Here is a 19,022-nt window from a genome sequence, read left to right as displayed (position 1 = left end):
GTATAGGTAGATACTAGGTGTCCGGATGTTTACTAGCCTATAGGCTAGTAAACCCTAGTTACGTAATCTAGTTATATAACACACCTATACCTATATACTTATCCTACGGCCTATATGTTCTTAACAGAAGATACGATAACCGTAGGTACTATCTAAGCCCGGAGTACCCCTATAGACATTGTCCTAGCTAGCCTATAATAGTAGTATAGGACAACCTTACTATTATATAGTATAATATTAATAAAAGTAAAGATAAGGTCTAGCTCCACTTCCTATAGGAACTCGACTACTAAAAGCACTATGTCGTAGCGCTATAGGAACCTTAGACTAACCTATATATAAGTAAACCGGTAACCTATAACGACTAACGATACTATACGGTAGTCGGTAGGGGTATAGGACATACCCTAAGAATATATACTCACGTAAGTAAGGCTATTAGTATAGAAGTATAGAAGGTCGTACTATAGCCGGAAGGCTACTAGGGGGATATAACGACAATCGAAATAGCGATAGGCTAGGGAACCGTCCGAATCTATAACGTCTATAACCCTTACCTATAAGGACGAACGAGTAGAGACCTAGGAACCCTAGCTACGCTAGATCGGATACTCGAACAAGGGGATATATACTAAGTCCTAGTAGGCGACTTTAACCTTTACTACCCGTAATAGGGTCTAGACTTCACCCCCCTATACGTATACCTAGGAGGTAAGTTACTAGAAATTACCGTAAGCCGCGATATAGAACTAGCGACCCTAAAGGGTAAAGAGACGTAGAAGGCGAGATTAAGCGTAATACCGCCCGAACCTCTCGCCCGAAGTAGGATCAGACTATATCCCGATCTAGACAATAATCGAGGTAGAAGTCGAGGAGGAACCTATAGCGGAGCTACGCCTAAACTAGAAGAAGGCCCCGTAGGAGGAAATCCGAGACGAACTAGCGGTATAACTATATAATAATAGAGTAAATACGGGACTAGAAGCGGGAATAGAAGTAGAATAAGAAGCCGAGCTCGATAAGGAAGCCGAACGGATAACAATAGTCGTATAGGAGACAGCTCGTCGGTATATACCCTATATTCGACCTTCTTAAAGATAGAAGCTATTCTAGACCCCGGTATACGCGGAAAGGGTAAAGGAGGCGAGGAGGGCTAGACGAGAGTAGACGAAGGAGTATATATAAGTAATATAGGACGTATACTAAAGGGCTAGCTAAGCTAAGAAAGCCTAGATACGTTGGGATAAATAGCTAGACTAGAGAACGACGGTCGGGCTCGTAATAGAGAATCCTAACTAGATATAGCGACTAGCGAGGTAGGCGAGAGCCGGAGGGATAGAGAAGACGCCTTACTTCCCGCCTATAGTATTAAATAGGTATAGTATATATATATACGGAAGTTAGGACACGTGATAGGGAAGGAGGAAGGACTAATATAGTATACGAAGGTATATAGTAGAACAGTATTTAGTACTAAAGGTGTCTCTACTATCGGTATAGAGACTACGTCTCTTATACCTATATAGAGGGATATTGCTCTAGTCCTAGTTCTATTTCACTACGCCTTATCGGTTTTACCTATATCTTATCCTACGACGGCAGTTCCTCCGACAGTCTCGTACTAACTAGCTAAGCGACTTTAGGTCCTCTAAGTAGCTCCTACTATTCGTACGGTGTCTCGGTAGTATTACCGTACTATTATCTCGACTAGCTTAGTATATACTAAGTTAGTCTTAGTACCGTACGACATACCTACTAACCTATATTTGTAATACTCCTACTTAGGTCGTAAGGTAAGGAACGATTATTCCTACTATACTAGCTATAGCTATTGTACGAAGGTCTAGAACTAGGGACCGGCTAGCGGTTTAGTTAAACTATCTACTACTATCTCCTTAGTATAGTAGTACTCTACTTCGATCTTCCTCTACTACTAGAGGTGCCTAATGTAGTTATAGGCAACATTAATGTACTTAGATCTTTCGTAGATATAGGCGTCCTTAACTAAGGTTAGAGCCGCCTAGTTATCCCCTATAAGGCGTACTAGTCTTAGTTCGTCGACGGTGCTCTTGTCGGCTAGGACTATTAGTTAGAAAGAGTAGTCTCCTACTAGCCCCGGGCAGTTTATCTCTCGGAGGATAGCCGCTAGGAACTAGGATTGTTTTGCGGCGGCATTTATCGCTATAAACTCTGCCTCTATAGTAGAGGTTACTATAGACTTTTGCTTCTTACTTATCTAGGATATAGGCGTACCGTATACTAGCTAGACATGTCCTAGAATTAAGACCCTATCTACTCGATCTATCGCGTAGTAGGAGTCTAAGTATCCGGTTAGGGCACCGCTACTAAAACATTAACCCTATTAGGGCGAGAGCCTAGCCTATAAGATATAAGAGTAAAAGCGAGAATATAGGTACGAAGTGTAGATACAAAGGGTATAGTATAATTACTATACAAAACAAAAGACGAAGAAAGTAAGAGAGGCCTAGGGAAGGCTAGATACTTATACGCGACCCTCGCGAGTACGTGTCCCCGTATTAATAGGGCTAATCCGTACGAAGCCGCGCTTAGTAGCTTTACTCAAAACCTTATTCTAACCTATCCTACGTTCCGAGTCTTCTACGTGCTTCTTCTAGGATCTAGCGTAGTCGCGGGTGCTCGCGGGAGTGCCGTAAGTTATATAGTTACGAGCCGAAGTAAATCTATTAAGGTTTAGTAGAGTAGTAAATTTGGAGGGCTAGGTCCCGTAGTAAATATTACGGGGTATATAATTCTTAGCGCTTATATACTAAGCTAGACTTTTACTTCTTAACGACTTCTAAGTACTCTAAGGGTCTTCTGTCCCTACCTTCTATACACTCTATAGGGAGACTATAACAAACCCTAGGTCGGGGAATAGGCTTAGGTATCTCGAGACCTTCTTTAGTGCTTTTTTATACCGCTTTATTAGATCCGCGACATATGTCCTAGTTCTCCCGAGTAGGAAGGCTAGGTCCGGTCTCGTTATAGTTATTAGCTATATCTAGGTCCTATTATCGCTCTAGTAGTTATCCTTACTATATCTCTCGTCGTTCGAGGCTATAGGGCGGAGATTATCGTAACTATCTATTAGCGAGAGTATTAGGCTTGCCTTTTCTTTTACTATGTCTATTTTAGTAAGGGCCTTACGGATATAATAGCCTTAGTCGAGTTTTAGGGTACCGTTACGCCTATCGCGAGTAATCTTTAGTCCTAGTAGTTTCTCCGGTTCCCCGAGATCCTTAATCTTAAAGTATTACGCGAACTGCTTCTTAAACTATTAGATGTCGGCTAACCTTAGTACTATAATAGGTATATCGTCTATATAGATAAGTAGTATAATGTCTATCTTAGTATAAGTTAGGAGACATAGGTCTACCTCGGACTAGTAGAATCCTATTTTGACTAATATAGCGACGTAGAGCTTATTCTAGTCTCTAGCTACCTACTTTAGGCCGTAGAGACTCCGGAGTACCTTAAGGACCGTCTTTAGTAGGGTTTCGACTCCTAGTAGAGGTTTTATATAGATGTCTTCGGCTAGGTAGCTTTAGGTAAACGTATTGTTAACGTCGACCTAGTATATCTCGAGATCCCGCCTATAAACTACTACTATAAAGACCCTTAGGGTGTTATAGCGTACTATAGGTACGAATGTCTCTTCGAAGTTAACGCCGAATTTCTATAAAAACCCTCTTACGACAAGTCTTGCCTTGAACTTTTCGATTGCTCCGCTAATAAGTCTCTTTACGTTAAAGACCTACTTAGAGGTGACTATATTCGCCCCCCTTAGAGCGATAGCCGTTTCCTAGGTATTATTACTTAATAACGAGAGTAGCTCGGTATCAATAGCGTCCTTCTATAAGTGGCCCTATTTAGGATCCCCTACCGTACCCTTATATATCTTCGGGATAGGTACTTCCTATTAGTAGGCGATACCGGGTTTAAATATAGTAAAGGCGTATTCTTAGACTTCGTCGAACAGTTCCTCTACCGTAGCTATAAATATACGTTTATTGGCATCAGTAAGTCTATTATTTTCCTATAGTAGTTAGTAGAACAAAGCTATTATAGCTTTGTAGTGCTTAGCCTTATAGTCCTAGTCCTAGCCGTAGTTATCGTTAGGATCCCTAGTCCTTTTCCTCTAGACGATTAGTTCTAGTAGCTCCGGGGTTTCGTCGATCTTCTTATAGTCCGCGATATTATCTAGTCTACCGGGAAGTTGGATATAGAGCGGTCTTAAGACAGTTAGTCCTTTGTTCTTAGCCGTAGCGGGTTCGGTCTCTACGTAGGGAGCGGGAATTAGCTAGGTCGGCTCTTCTATAGAGGACTCGGCTACTTTAGTAGTAGGAAGTTAGGGTATTATACTACCCGAGGATCGTAAGATTGCTATCGGGGCATCCGCTAGTCGCTAAACTAGTAGTAGTCGCGAGACCGCCGGTAGTCGACCGACTAGCCTTCGTTTAGGTGCCCTACTAGGTTAGTTCGTAAAGGAGATACCTAAGTCTAGATCTCCCCCCTTCTCGTTTTCGAACTAATCTACTTAGCTATACTGCCTAATAGCTCGTATATCTAGCTCCTAGAACAACTATTACTTAGTTGATTGACCGTATCTAACGAAAATAGCTTCCTTACTCCGGTTTATTAACTTATCCTATCGTAGCCCTTTTAGATATAATTTCGGTTCTACGTAAACTACTGCCCTATAACCCTATACTCTTAGGTGATCTACCGTCGGCACTTTGCGAGTAAATGCTTCTTCCGGCGAAAGTTAGATACCGTTAAGTAACGGTCCGTTCGGTAGTAGGTTACGTATAACCGCCTATACCTCTAGCGCTTTAGGCTAGAATTCTACCGGTATCCCTAATTCCTCGAGCATTACGCGGATCGTGTTCTCCGATACCTAGATTAACCTTTCTACTACTCCGTTTTGTATAGAGTTATAAGTATCCGTCGTATCGTATTAAACCCACGATTCTTTCTCCTATTCTTTTAGAACTATTAGTAGCTTAGGTGTATTATTACTCCGTACTACTCTTACGTAGCATTTCGATACTTTCTCTATAGTTAGCCGCTATTATTGTAGTACTTACGGTACGTCGGATTTGTTCTTAAGCGGGATCACCTACTTCTTTCTTAAGAAGTTATCTACGATCTCTAGCTAGTATTTAAAACCTAGCCTAGATGTCGTATTTTCGAAGGGTCCGTAGATATCGATAGATATAAGCGTAAGTCTTTCGTTCTTTCGTTCTACGATAGCGCCTTTAAACTTCCGTATATTCGCGATAGAGTATACCTTATAGTTATACTTATCTAGGATAGGAATCGGGTCCTTCTTATTACTTACCCTATAGACGTTCCGGAGTAATCCTTTACCTAGGTATACGAATCTTCTATACTAAAGATCCTACTATCTCTCGGTAGTTACCGCGGCTAGAGCTTCCTCGTATAGTATCTCCGGGGGTCGGTTATCTACCTAGTTTAGGGAGTCGGATATTATAGATACTACCGGTACCCCCCCTCGTAGTACTATTCGTACGATAGGCTTTCCGCTCTTATACTTAAGTATAAAGTTTAGAGGTTCGACATCGAATTGCTTACTAAACTGCCTCTATAAAACTATATTAACTCCGAGATTAGGAATAAATAAGACTTTCTCTAGCGTAATTTGTTTTCCCGTTAGGCCTCCTATAGTTACTACTTCTTTATAGAATATATCTAGGTACCCCCTACCGACTTTAATTACTTTCCTTCTCGCTAGTTTCCTAAGCGATCTGAGTAGAGACTTATTATTAGTTATATAGATAGATAGATTTGTTATTCCCCTGTTCTAGGACCCTATCCGGCCTATATAGGTAGATATCTATTATTATATACAAAGGGAAACCCGAATAGGTAAAAACCCTTCCCGCCCCCGACTACTCCTTATCTAGATTAGCTTTCCCTCTAAACGTACGTAGTCTATGTCACTACCCCGTTAGCCCCCGCTCCTAGCCGGTCTCGTCGCGCTACGTCGTGTCCTCTCTTCCTATACTACTCCTACTAGGCGGTACTGTTCTAGCTAGCCCTTCTCTAGTATCTAGTTCGTAATGCGCCGTAGGTCCTTAGCGTTATTAAGAAGTGCCCTAATCGTCCGGTTCCTCGCCTTTACTATCTACTCCCCCCTTCCTAGCGACTACCTCGGATAGACGAGGAGTACGTACCGTACGTTCTAGGAGCGATAGCCGTAGGGGCAGCTAGTATTTGTATATCCTAGAGCCTTCCTCTATAATAGGTACCCTAGAGGCCGATGTGTTCGCTTCGTCGTTAGGTTGCTATACTACTCTATACCCTTGTAAGGCGGTAGTAGATAAGCTTCGGGGGGTGCTTAACCGCGGATTTCGTAGCTAACTATTCCTTAGGTTGTCCCGCTAGCTAAGGGCGTCTACTATACCTAGTAACCTAGTTGTTCCACCTCTCTTTCTATAGTTACTCTATAAACGATTTCTTACCTTCCTATTATATTACTAGCTGTTCGTCCCTTACCCGGTAGTTCGGCTCGTTTCCGGGTCGAATACCCTTATACGCTAGTACTAATTCGCGGGCCCTTACGACTATACTAGCGATAACCTTCTATACTAGGTACTATGCCGACTTGCCTAAGTAGGAGGTCCGTAGTCCCTAGATATATAGGTCGATCGGCGGTATAGCGGTCTCGTACTTAAGTATCCTCGTTAGTATCGACTTATATACCCCGGTAACCTTCCTTAGGCATTAGTTTTGGATCTTCGCTAGCGGCGTAACGAGTCCCTTCGATAGGCAGGCCCTCTCGCCTAGGGACTACACTTAGCTGCTATAGGTAAGGACTAGCCGTATAATAGCCGTATATAGAAGTCGTAACTACCGGAAGTCCGCCCCCTATATAGACGTAGTAAGCCTCTAGTATAATGCTATATTCTGTTTAGCTTTCCGTAATATTACCTATACGTACTTCCTCTACCGTAGCGCCGGGTCTACCTATAGTCCGAGGATCCTAAGCTAATTTGCCGGGTTAGTCGTATACCCCTATATCTAGATAGAAGCTTATATATTATAGAACCGTAGCCGGCGCGTAAAGTGTATTAGATTGTACTTTTCTAGGGCAAACCGAGCCCCGTACCTCCTAGCCTAGTCCTCGTAGATCTTGTGCTTCTCTTCTAGTAGCCTATAGTTCTCCTTAGTCGAGGAAGACTACGCTAGGATGTTTATGTCGTCTACGAAGCCGCTCGTAGCGGTATTCTAGGATTCTAGGACTAGGAGTAGCGTCGCTATAAAGAAGAGGAACAGAATAGGTGCTAGCGTTAAGCCTTACGGGATTCTAGTATAGACTACTTGAAATAGGCTTCTATACTAGCCGACTAGGATCGACGTACTACGGTTTTAGAGATAGGACCGTACGAAGTTAATAAGCTACTTAGGGAGTCCTTTCGACCTTAGGATATAGAGTAGCCGCGGGTATAATACCTAGTCGAAGGCTCCCGATATGTCTAGGCTTAGTAAGGAAGCTACCTTGTCCCTATTCTTATACTAGATAGCCTTTACCTAAGAGGTAATAAGTTCTATCGCGGATAGCGTCGATCGCTATAGGCGCGCACCTATCTAGGTGTCCGGGAGTAGGGAGTATTCCTCTACCGCCTCGGAGAGTCTCGTTATAACTAGCTTCTTAAGCGCCTTCCTAAGAGTATTAAGGAGCGCAATTAGGCGGTACGACTTCACCTACGTATAGTCTTCCTTTTACGGCTTACGTAGGACTACTATCGTCGATTGTTTAAATGCTATCGGGTAGTATCCGGTCTATAGGCAGGCGTTAAAGATCGCTATAACTACTAGGGCTAGTTAATCTCTATACTTCTTTAGTAGCTCGTTTGGGATCCTATCCGGCCCCGGGGCTTTCTTCGCCGGCAACTTCCTTAGTATAGCGGCAACTTCTCCCTCGGACACCTCCTATTAGACCGCGATGCTAGGGGCTAGGGGAGTAGAGCTGTTTCTGTCGCTTAGATCAGCCTCGACTAGGGGCGGGAAGAACTTACTAGCTAGTAGACGCGCCTTAGCCTTGGGGTCGCTAACCGGGCTACTAGGCGATTATAGCGCTAGGATAGAGAAGGAGGGGCCCTGTATAGGGTCCTGTCGGGCCTATTTCGCTAGCTTCTACATCCTCTCTAGCTTGCCGGCGATTTCTTCTACTATAGCCCTCTAGCCGACTGCTTTCTCCCTCCGTATTATAGCTTTCTTCTATTAGTATGCCTCCCTATATACGTTCTAGGCCTCCTCGCTATAGCTACTCGTCTATACCCGGCGGGCTTTCCTTACTTCTCTTACTACCGTAGTGCGCTCCGGCGTCTAGTATAGTTTAGACTATATCGTTAGTTAGGTAAGCGGAACGTGAAGTAAGGTCGCTTTTCTTATTTCGTCTATCAACCCCTAGACTACTTCGTCTATCTCGTCTTTACTATTATATTGCTACTACGCGATCTAGACTAGCCTCTTAGAGTTATCGAGGTACGCCTAGATATTAGCCTAGTAGGCCTTTCCCTAGTTTAGCTTAGGGGTTCTCGCTAGTATACGTTATATCTATATCGTAATAGAGGTCCTAACTAGTATATAGTCTAACGACGCCTCGACTTTATATTCGATCCTATAGTAGGTTACCGTATAGTAGTAGCTATCTAAGATCTAGGAGAGGTCGATTGTGCCTTAGAGTCCCCCTCTCTTCTAGGTGCCTAGATCCTTCGGGGTATTAAGGGCAATTACGTTGCTCGCTATTAAGTCGAGTACTTCGTCGGCTATAGGGTGCGGCTATATAAGGCTTTCCTAAGAAGGGTAGTGTATATTAAAGTCTCCTACTACGATGTAGCACCCTTGTCTCTTAAGCGCACTGTCTAGGTATCTATAGACCCCTAGGTCGCGGCTAGACCTCGAGGCTAGCGGTTATATATATAGGTTGTGTATCTAGGTACTACCTACGTAGAGGGAGGTAATATCGCCCCCGCCTTCTTTATCTACGTAGTATACTACCTCCTAGTCGGATTCTAGTATGTCCTTACTAATATAGAAGTACGTACGGGGTCTACCGTCGCCTCGTAGGTATGTCGTATAGCCTAGTAACTTATAGGTCGTTAGTCTCTTATAGTACGGGTTAATCTATAGCTCCTAGATTGTAAGGACGTAGTAGACGCGCGGGTCCGCCTCGTGTAGGAAATGGTTCTAGACTATATCCTTGCTATAGTTAACGTTATACTAGATAATACTAAGCGTGTCGAGGCTAGTTATCGGCATCGACAATCATTTCCTCTATAGCGTCCTATGTCCTACTGTCCTGTACGTCCTAGTCTACGCCTATCGGCTATATACTAAAGGGGAGCCGGGCCTAGTTAGATTCCCTCGCCGTAGCTAGTAGAGTACGTGGCCTCCCGTACGCCCTAGGTTACGTATCCTTTATATCGTTCTCGGCCCTAGAGCGCTTATACCCGACCGCCGCTAGTTAGTTCCGGTATAGGCTAGCCTTACGGTCGCTATAGAATCTTAGGGCGACGGTTCTGTTTGTGATTGCCTTGTTTTTCGCTAGTTTCCGCTATAGGCATTCCGTACTATACGATAGGTAGTGCCCCGGACAGTTCGCGTACCGTCTCGTAGTCGATATATAGTCCCTAGATATATAGTCTCCTATATAGTTCGAGTAGGCCTACTTGTTTATATACGTGTAGGTTTAGTGTCTATACTGTTAGCATTTAAAGCATTAGAGGACACGAAAGGATAAGGAGTGCTTTTCTACTATCTTAAGGCTATATTACTAGACTAGGCCTTGTTCTATTGCTAGATCCGCCGCTTTCGCGTCTTATAGCTATACTATTAGCGCCGAGGCCTTCTTGCCTTCTAGCCATTTCCTATAGAGCTAAGTCGCTTTCTAGATTAGAGAGTTAAGAGTAACCGGGTTGTCCTCTTAAAGAGCGCGTAGGTGACCTTAGTTAGTTAGGTCAAACTCCTTAGGTATGTCGTAGACTAGGATCGTAAATTGTTTCGTTAAGACCTTCGCTAATACCGTAACCTTAGATGCCCACTATAGCTATACCTCTAGGTGCCTCCTAGTAGTAGTAGAGCTAGTATAGATCTATAGAGTACCGTTAGACTATTAGTTCACTACGACTACCCCTAGTTAGTTGATTCGTTAGGCGAGCTCCTTATTCGATAGCTTCGTAACTTCGGCCTAGTCTTCCTTTACTATAATACGGATCGTAACTATATCGTGCGTTAGGCGGGGGCCTAGTATCGATACCGCGACCGATACCTAGCTATAGGGGTGTTAATTCCGGGTGGCCTTACTAATCGCCTAGGACGTCGTCCTTATTTCTTATTACCCTTGGTAATACGATAGTATAAGCGCCGTACGTAGCTAAGTGATCATTATCTATAGAGACCGGTAAGGGAGCTAATCGTTAGTTTCTATACTTTTTGCGTCCTCTATAATTTGCTACTAGTTGTCTTAGGGGGGCTTCGACTATAGGGCCGTAGGCGCCGTTAGTACCGTAGCCTAGGCTACTATTGCCTAGGAGTTGCCTAATATAGCTAGGCACCTCCGCGGCGTTTAGAGCTAAAGAAATAGGGTGAAGAGAGCTTCAAGCTGTCTAGATTAAATAAGGTAGAACTCCCTTAGTCCTAGGGGCAGTGGCCTACTTTGTATATCGTTAGAATAGCCTTAATAAGAGCTTTCGAATGTGTCGTGTTTTAGGGCCGGTATACTAGTACGTAATAGGCTTTTTGTTATTAGTTATATATAAGGAGGTATAGGAGTCTAGTAACTATTCGGAGGCAGGAAACTTGCCTTTTACTTCGGTAGTAGAATAGGCGACTTCGTCGTCGTATATTTCCTCGGTATTGCTTTCTCGTAAGCTATAGGCTCGTATCGCCTTTACCTTTGTCTTGTTATCGGATTGGCTTCTCCTATCCTTCTACTGTTTCCTAGACTTCTTAAGGGCGTTTTAGGCCTTCTCTAGATCCCGGACTAGCTCTTTGTAGGACTTCTTCTCCGGTTACTTCTAGGTATTCTTCTTTTTAATGAACTCCTTTACGGAATCTAGTTCCGGGTACGATATAACTAGGTAGTTACTATTATAGGTAAAGTAGCCGCTCTTACCCCCTTACCTCTAGGAGTATAGAGCGGTCTCGCCCTTACTCTCTTAGATCCGTAATTCGTAGGATTTAAGCAAGGTTATAGCGGATTCCTAGCCTAGGTTTAGCTAGGCTAGGATAGTATCCCTAGTACTAGCGTAGACGTCCGGGAGGCTACTTAGTAGGTACTTAAACCTCCGGATAGGGTCCTTATAGTAGGTCTCTTTACTATCTATTTCGGTAATCTATATAGATAGGTTACCTAGATATGTCTACCCTTATCTAATTGTCTAATCGTCCGCTAGCTTAAACGATACTAGCTGTTTTATAAGCGCTACTACGTATACCTTATAGACCTTACTATACTTCTTCTATAGAAGTTTCTAGATCTCTTTTGTATCTCGTATATCCAAGATTTCTTAGTTATCCTCCTTAGACAAATATACTAAGATAGTATATCTCGCTATACCGTTCGCCTTCGAAGTAATCTTAGGCGTAACGGATTCTAGGAGATTAGCCGACGAGTCGTCGATAACCTAGAATACCTCCCGGCTTTCGAGATAGTCTCGTAGTATAATAAACTAGCGCTTCTAGTTCTTATAAGTAAGGGTAGGGCCGACCTTCCGGGGGTCCTCGTAACTCGTTAAGTCTTCTATAGCAAAGGTAGCCTTAGATATATAGTAAGCTCTACTTAACTACGGTAGTTATTAAATAGGTACGAGTTACGTAGTAGTAGAAGACGGCGGATTATATAAAAGACGAAGAAGGACCTAATAGGATAGCGTATATCTATATATAGTACCGCTAGTATTAGTATAGGTGTAGGTAGATACTAGGTGTCCGGATATTTACTAGCCTATAGGCTAGTAAACCCTAGTTACGTGATATAGTTATATAACACACCTATACCTATATACTTGTCCTACGGCCTTTATGTTCTTAACAGTAGTTAGAATAAGCTTAGACTCCCCGAGTCTATTAGTAGCGTTCCGTATAGTAGACTCCCCGAGTCTATTAGTACGTTACCGTACGGATTCCGGGTATAGAGTATAATACCCTACGTCGTACTTCCTTAGTATATCGATATCCTATTAAGCAAACCCGGGCTTATAACCTATTAAATAGGTAGTTATAGTATATATATATATACGGAAGTTAGGATACGTAATAGGGAAGGAGGAAGGACTAATATAGTATACGAAGGTATATAGTAGAATAGTATTTAGTACTAAAGGTGTCTCTACTATCGGTATAAAGACTACGTCTCTTATACCTATATAGAGGGATATTGCTCTAGTCCTAGTTCTATTTCACTACGCCTTATCGGTTTTACCTATATCTTATCCTACGACGGTAGTTCCTCCGATAGTCTCGTACTAACTAGCTAAGCAACTTTAGGTCCTCTAAGTCGCTCCTACTATTCGTACGGTGTCTCGGTAGTATTGCCGTACTATTGTCTCGACTAGCTTAGTATATACTAAGTTAGTCTTAGTACCGTACGACATACCTACTAACCTATATTTGTAATATATAGTCGATATAACGGGGACGCTAAGGTTAACGCTAGAGGTAAAAGCGAAGGCGTTTACGGACCACTTCTTCTTAATATAAGTCGACGCGGACCTAACGGATATAGTAGGCACGTCGTACCCGGAGCTACTAGATATATACTAGACAGTCTAGCTAGGCGAGGTTAAGGCCGTAATAGGACAGCTTAAGGAAAGAAAGGCCCTAGGGCCCGACAAAATCCTAAACCTCCTACTAAAGGAATATAAAGAGGAAATCGCCCCGAGCCTAGCTAAGCTCTTTACTACTTGTCTACGGAAAGGCTACTATACGAAGCCGTATAGAGACTCCCTAATAGTAGTTATCCGGAAGCTATAAAAGGAAGACTATAATAGGCTTAAGTTATATAGACCGATTGCGCTCCTAAATATAGTAGGGAAGATCCTAGAGAAGGTAGTAGCCTAGAGACTTATAAAACTAGTCGAAGAGAACAATATCCTCCCGGAGACATAGATAGGAGGGAGAAGCAACCGCTTAACCCTTACGGTAATAGAACTAATAACCGAATAGATCTAAACCCTCTAGTACTATAGACGGAATAGAACAGTATCGCTACTCTCCCTAGACATCTCTGGAGTATTCGATAACGTCTCCTACGAAAGACTACTCTATATACTCCGATAGAAGGGAGTCTCCGTATAGGCCACGAAATTTATATACTCCTTCCTTAAAGAGAGGACTACGAGAATAGTCCTCGGGAGGTATAAATCCGAAAGGGTATACGTAGAGACTAGAATCCCCTTAGGATCTACGCTATCCCCGATCCTATTCCTAATCTTTATAGCCAACCTTATCCCCTTACTTACGTTCCCTTAGACTTCGGCGTTAGGCTTCGTAGACGACATAAACATCCTAGCCTAGTCCACGATAATAGAGGAAAACTATAGACTACTTACGGAGAGACATAGAGTATACGAGGACTAGGCTAGACGCTACGGCGTCCGTTTTGCCCTAGAGAAATACTAGCTAATCTACTTTAGTAAAGCGAGGACCTACTATAATATATAGGTAACTATAACAATCTAGGGATACGAGACGAAGCCCTCCCCCGAACTCTAAGTACTAGGAATCTAGCTAGACCTGAAGCTAAGCTAGAACCTATAGATTAAGAAGGCCTAGAACAGGGCACAAGTAAACGAGGCATTAATAATACGTCTTACTAAGTTAACGTAGGGGGCGACCTTTAATAAAGTAAGAATAATATACAAAGTAATCGTTCGACTAGCGATACTTAAGGGAGTACAAATCTAGGGCACGGGGGGAGTCGACAAGTTAGTGCCGCGACGGATCGAATAGCCTCTTAATCGAACCTAAGTAGGCAACTTAAGGAGAATTCTCGGAGCGTATAAGACTATACCGACGAGAGTAGCCGAGATAGAGACCGGGACACTACCTATTCGTTACTATATCTAAGGGACAAGGATCTAATATACGGCGAAGACGATAGAGTACCTAGTATAGTAAACTATCTACAATAAGACAGTACGAGTCGTATAGAGATATTATCACGTTAGAAGTGTGGGAAGTTATTGTACGGGCTTATATAGGGTGTTTCAAAAGCAGGTTGTGTATTGCATGTGTCTATCTAGAATGGACAAGTGTTGCTCTTGAAGAGGCTACAGGTGACTAATCAGTCACCTGATTCTTAGCGTACGTGGCCTCAAGTTTTGATGATGGGATGTTGCCCATGTGTACGCTCGGATCGCGACAGATATAGCCGGCTATATATAGGACCGTATATAAGAAGGAGTTAGAAGCGGGACGACCTACGGGTTTTTAGGAAAGTATAAGGAACGCCGGAGTAGCTAGCGAGGGAGGAGGAGGAACGAAGAACCCGGGAAAAGAAGGGGAGTAAGGGAGAGTCCTAGAGCCTCGTAGAGTAGGTAGCCGGCTGCCTATAGGAACAGGAATAGAACAGTAACCCGCTAGCGAGAACAGGCCCCCTAGCCCTACGAACCTTCTAGAGACACAACTACCTCCTATACCGCGACCTTATAAGGGCAGAAGTAAGCGTACTAATCTAAATCCGGTCCGAACACATCGGGCTTAGGGCTTACTTGTACAGGAGGAACGTCCTAGACATAGACAACCTAGCGTGCGAGTGTAGCTACCCGTCGTAGAACCCGGAACACATGGTCGTACGGTGCCTATAGTAGGTAGAAGGGCGGAGCATATAGAGAGCGAGAGCAGCTAGACGCGACTACTAGTCGATCGTTACGAACAAGAGCGACGTACAGAGGATAGCACGTTAGGTCCTAAGACAAGGATACCTCACCCAGTTTAAACTAGCCAACGAGACGGAGGAGTGGATGGAGAAGAGGAGGGAGACCAAGGGGATGCAGACAAGGTAGTCATCAGGGCAGGCCCATGACACTAGTGCACCCTCTATAAGGAAAGCGGGAAGGCAAACAACGGACAACAGTAGCATAAGAGAGGAGAGGGGGTTTCACCGCGAGCGGTTACCCCTTCGTAAGACAGAAGTACGTAGAACAGCTGCATGGGCCAGGAGGCACCACAACAGCTTAATGAACAATATATATTTACAGACCCACTCGAGCCTCTTCAAGCGCATGAGAGCTTATCTGGCATGCTACCTGCGGCACTTGCGCGAAGTTCGCTCCCGCCATCACCGTGGCCATTACGAAGAGCTAGTACGCGGCCTGGAGTTTCAGATTTATGCCATCCACTTAATACTTTTCTACCAACACTGCGGAGGAAAAGTCATGAGAGAGCTCCTACAAGATGAAGCCTCCCTCGAGCGTCCCGTTGCGAACGATCTCTGGGGATTTCGCTTTGACAGAGACCTTGCAAGTAGGGCATTGGGGAATCTATCTCGTACCACCGGTACCTCCATCCGCATCCGACAGGGTAATTTGAACCAGATCTACGTGCTCCCGAAACAGAGCAGGGAAGACGAGGACGAGATCGCGCAGAAGGTATATGCTACTTACGATCCTCCGAACGTCCATCTCGACGTAACACTAGCCAGCGATCCAGCACACCACTGGTGTCCAATCATCCAGGTCTTACGACATGCATGGAACATCACCGCCGTATAACTCGTCCCCATCTGCTTCGGCCACAACACGGCCGCACAGCCTTTTGATCTCCCGGCCTCATCCGGTCCAGATATCCTCTGGGACTGGGGAAACTACATCGTGATGGACCGGACTCTCGCCAACTTTTTCACAGAGCGGCTCGCGACTCTCGTACCTTCGAGAGTACACCATGGAAGGCAAGAGTACAAGTTCGTGATCCTGGATGAGAGTGTCATGGACTTCTCCATAGATGTGGGCTATGGTAGGAGACTGCTGTGTCGCGAGCTGCATGGACGGGAGTTGGTCTGGATGAATGGTAAAAGGCCGAATCCGAGGAATGCCTGTGTTCATTGGATTACGGCTTTGGAGGCGAGGAGGTATTCGAGCATGGAGGACACGGCTGGGAGTTGTTTTACGTGGAATGGCCGATACTACCCCTCTTGGCTAGCGTGGGAGAGTCCAGAGAACGGAGTAGGATTTGCTGTACCTTGGCGCAGGGAATGAGAGATTGGCTAGACTGGATGGATCGTGACGATCAAGATACTGCTGGAGAAGATGAGTATGAGAACGACCTGGCTCGAATCACGATAGGCAAGCAAGACTACTTGGATTTCGACCCCGGGACACTCGCAAAAGCAAGAAATGCAGCTCGCGTTGTGTACTACACACGATCCTGACACAAGCGGACAGGGTCTGGAATCCTTGAGACCTTGAGGTCTGAACGAATTTGTCTTGTATTGTGCTCCGTCACGACTACTCCGTCTATCACTATCTCCCGCCGCTACTAGCCCTTCGAGAACTCCCGGCGTCGTTCAATCATCATCTACAGCATCCAGTCAGCCAACATGCCACTACTGAGATACCTAGAGTGGACTCACCACACTCGCATGGACCGCGAACACAATCCTTGCAGTCGTAGCGTTTGACGATGCCGTTCTCGCCGGCTGGGCTGGCGATGACCGAGGCCATGAGGAGGGTTGCCATGAAGGCGATGATGGTGGAGGGGTTCATGTTGATGGAGGGATGCTTGAGATGGTCGTCAGCAAGGAGTACGACGATTGTGGAGAGAAGGAAATGTGATATCGTACCGGGAAGTGTAAGTTCAGCTGGTGTCGAAGACTGTTGCGAGGTTATGATTGTGATGAGAGACGGGAGAAAGTTAGGTGAACGCACACTCTTATACTCACTGTTCATACCACCAATCGCCCAATCGGGCATGGATATATCTGACACAGACCCAAGAAACAGGTCGTATCCTCTGCAATTCCATCGGCCACCAACTTCCATTCAGACTGATCAACAAACAAACGAGTCAAAAATGAGGTGAATGACTTGATTGTTTGTACCCTGCTAGCTCGTGACTTGCCTTACACGTGATAACACAGCATCTGACTTGCCTTGGTTGCTCAACTTGTGACGTGCTAAGACCTATATCGTCGTCGTTGCTGGTGTTGCTGTCGGAGGTGTTGTTGCCGGAGTTCTCACCCTATTAAACAGCTCTTTCTCAATCGTTATCACCCCTTGCTTGCACCAGCTTTTCAAGGTCATTAGGTTGTTAATAGGGCTTGCTACCATGTGCCTTCACTTCGGTGTAAGAATATCACCTGCTTGACTAAACTGTCGCTCCGGCTCATTACTTATTATAGGGCAGCAGTAGATATCGAGCGCTATTCGTACTAGACTAGGCCATTGCGGTAGCTTATCAACCTAATACTTGATAGGTGAATCAGTAATAGCAAGCTCAGCTTCAGGGCACCGCGGTAGGCGTATATACTGCTCTATCTTATCGAGACCTCGTTAAGCGCAATCTTCGTCGCTCTCGTAATCTTCGACGAGGCCCTTATCGACGGCAAGGTATAAGGACTGTTGCGGCTGCTTCTTCTTGATCGTGACCGGCTTATAGGTTAGCTAGAGCCTCGTACCTCTTTCTTACGGCCTATAATCCACGTATTAGTAGGACCGAAGCGGCTATCGCTTTCGTTATACTCAAGCTAACGCTACTTCATTCCTAGGTGTAATACGACTGCTACTACGTACATAGGCGTGTCGTCTAATCGTATAAAGTATTTACTTATCTTCTACTAAGTAAGGTTGATCGCTATAGAGAAGTGACCCTCTACGGTTAAGGGCAGCTCGAGCTCTTTATCCGACACTCGTTTAAGTATTGTATTAGCTGTTATTCGAGACCGCGGTAGTGTACGCCGTAGTGGCTAAAGTGGATACCTCTCTCGCTACTCTTCGAAGTATTGTATTACGCGAGCGAAAGTAGGTAGTACCTACTAGATTATACCGAAGTTGCCGCCGGCATTACCTTATAGAGTCATCGTTACGTCCTTTAACGGCCGAAGGATCTCGATATATCGCTTAATAACAGTCTAATCGTTAGCGGTAAGGGCATCGCGTACGATCGAAGGAGGTTTACGACTAGGCTCTATACCGCGCTCTATATAGCGGCGTAGGTAGTTATACTAGCTATCGACTTCTCGGCGTATAAACTCGTCGATAGCTAGTATTAGGTACGCGGCTCTCTCGGCACTATCGACATAGCTATTCTAGCGTGTCTCGATAGCGTAGATAATGCCGTATATATCTTAAGCGCTATCCGGCTTCGTTAGAGTAATAAGGTCAAGTTGTAGTTAATCTAATAGCTCTAGGCGCTAAGGTAACGAGTCAATAAAACATAGTACGTAGTAAAGCTTACCGATAGGCCCTCGCTTTCGCTATAGTAGTAGATTAGCCTCTTTAATCGATTTAATAGCGACAAGCTCGTCTTCAAAGCCCTACGTAATATCGCCTACGTACTTACTAAAGAGCGTATATAAGGGCGCGAGTACTATAGGGTCCGAACGAGATAGTTGTTATTCTACGAAGCTACGAAAGAGGAGCGCGAGGCGCGGCGAAGTTATAAAGTAAAGCTAAGCCGCGCTAACCCGATACGGAAGGTCCGCGGTTCAGCCGGGCTAACGTAGCTATAGTAAGGGGTCGCGGGCTACCCGTAATAGTACCCCCCCTCCCAAAACACGCCTTAGTCCTCTAAGCGTTATCCACCTTATAAGGCCACTTGCCTATCGAGCTCTATAATTGCGCGAACGCCTAATTATCCTCTAGTACTCTATCGTTATCCGATAACATCGTATTCGCTCTATTAAGACTATCCTCGACCGGCTTCCTTCGAGAAACCTATTACCTAGTTAGCTAGCTTGCCCTAGACCTAAGTCTGTCTTCGGCTAGTACTCGCGTATAATCCTTATAACTAAAGTTAGGTATTATTATAGGCTC

The 19,022-nt window shown here is 44.5% G+C and overlaps 3 protein-coding genes across 3 annotated transcripts; 2 read left to right on the top strand and 1 right to left on the bottom strand.

Annotated features, from left to right (window-relative positions):
- Positions 1-15,428: 15,428 nt before the first annotated feature.
- Positions 15,429-15,764, top strand: CLAFUR5_03931 (uncharacterized protein; the record flags this gene model as incomplete). The annotated part of the gene is made up of 1 exon (XM_047903079.1): positions 15,429-15,764. The coding sequence occupies one exon, from the start codon at positions 15,429-15,431 to the stop codon at positions 15,762-15,764; it is 336 nt and encodes a 111-aa protein (XP_047760618.1).
- Positions 15,765-15,866: 102 nt separating this feature from the next.
- CLAFUR5_03930 (uncharacterized protein) lies at positions 15,867-16,420 on the top strand (the record flags this gene model as incomplete). Its single annotated transcript, XM_047903078.1, has 2 exons — positions 15,867-16,214; positions 16,241-16,420. 2 exons carry the CDS (start codon positions 15,867-15,869, stop codon positions 16,418-16,420), a joined length of 528 nt encoding a protein of 175 aa, XP_047760619.1.
- Positions 16,421-16,555: 135 nt separating this feature from the next.
- On the bottom strand, positions 16,556-16,754 carry CLAFUR5_20171 (uncharacterized protein; the record flags this gene model as incomplete). The annotated part of the gene is made up of 2 exons (XM_059463008.1): positions 16,556-16,566; positions 16,622-16,754. 2 exons carry the CDS (start codon positions 16,752-16,754, stop codon positions 16,556-16,558), a joined length of 144 nt encoding a protein of 47 aa, XP_059318951.1.
- Positions 16,755-19,022: the final 2,268 nt, after the last annotated feature.

The sequence above is a fragment of the Fulvia fulva genome, chromosome 4 (genome assembly GCF_020509005.1).
Source record: "Fulvia fulva chromosome 4, complete sequence".
NCBI classification, from domain to species: domain Eukaryota; kingdom Fungi; phylum Ascomycota; class Dothideomycetes; order Mycosphaerellales; family Mycosphaerellaceae; genus Fulvia; species Fulvia fulva.
The sequence above is the reverse complement of the archived record's forward strand: the minus strand, read 5'-3'. Positions and strand labels throughout refer to the sequence as shown.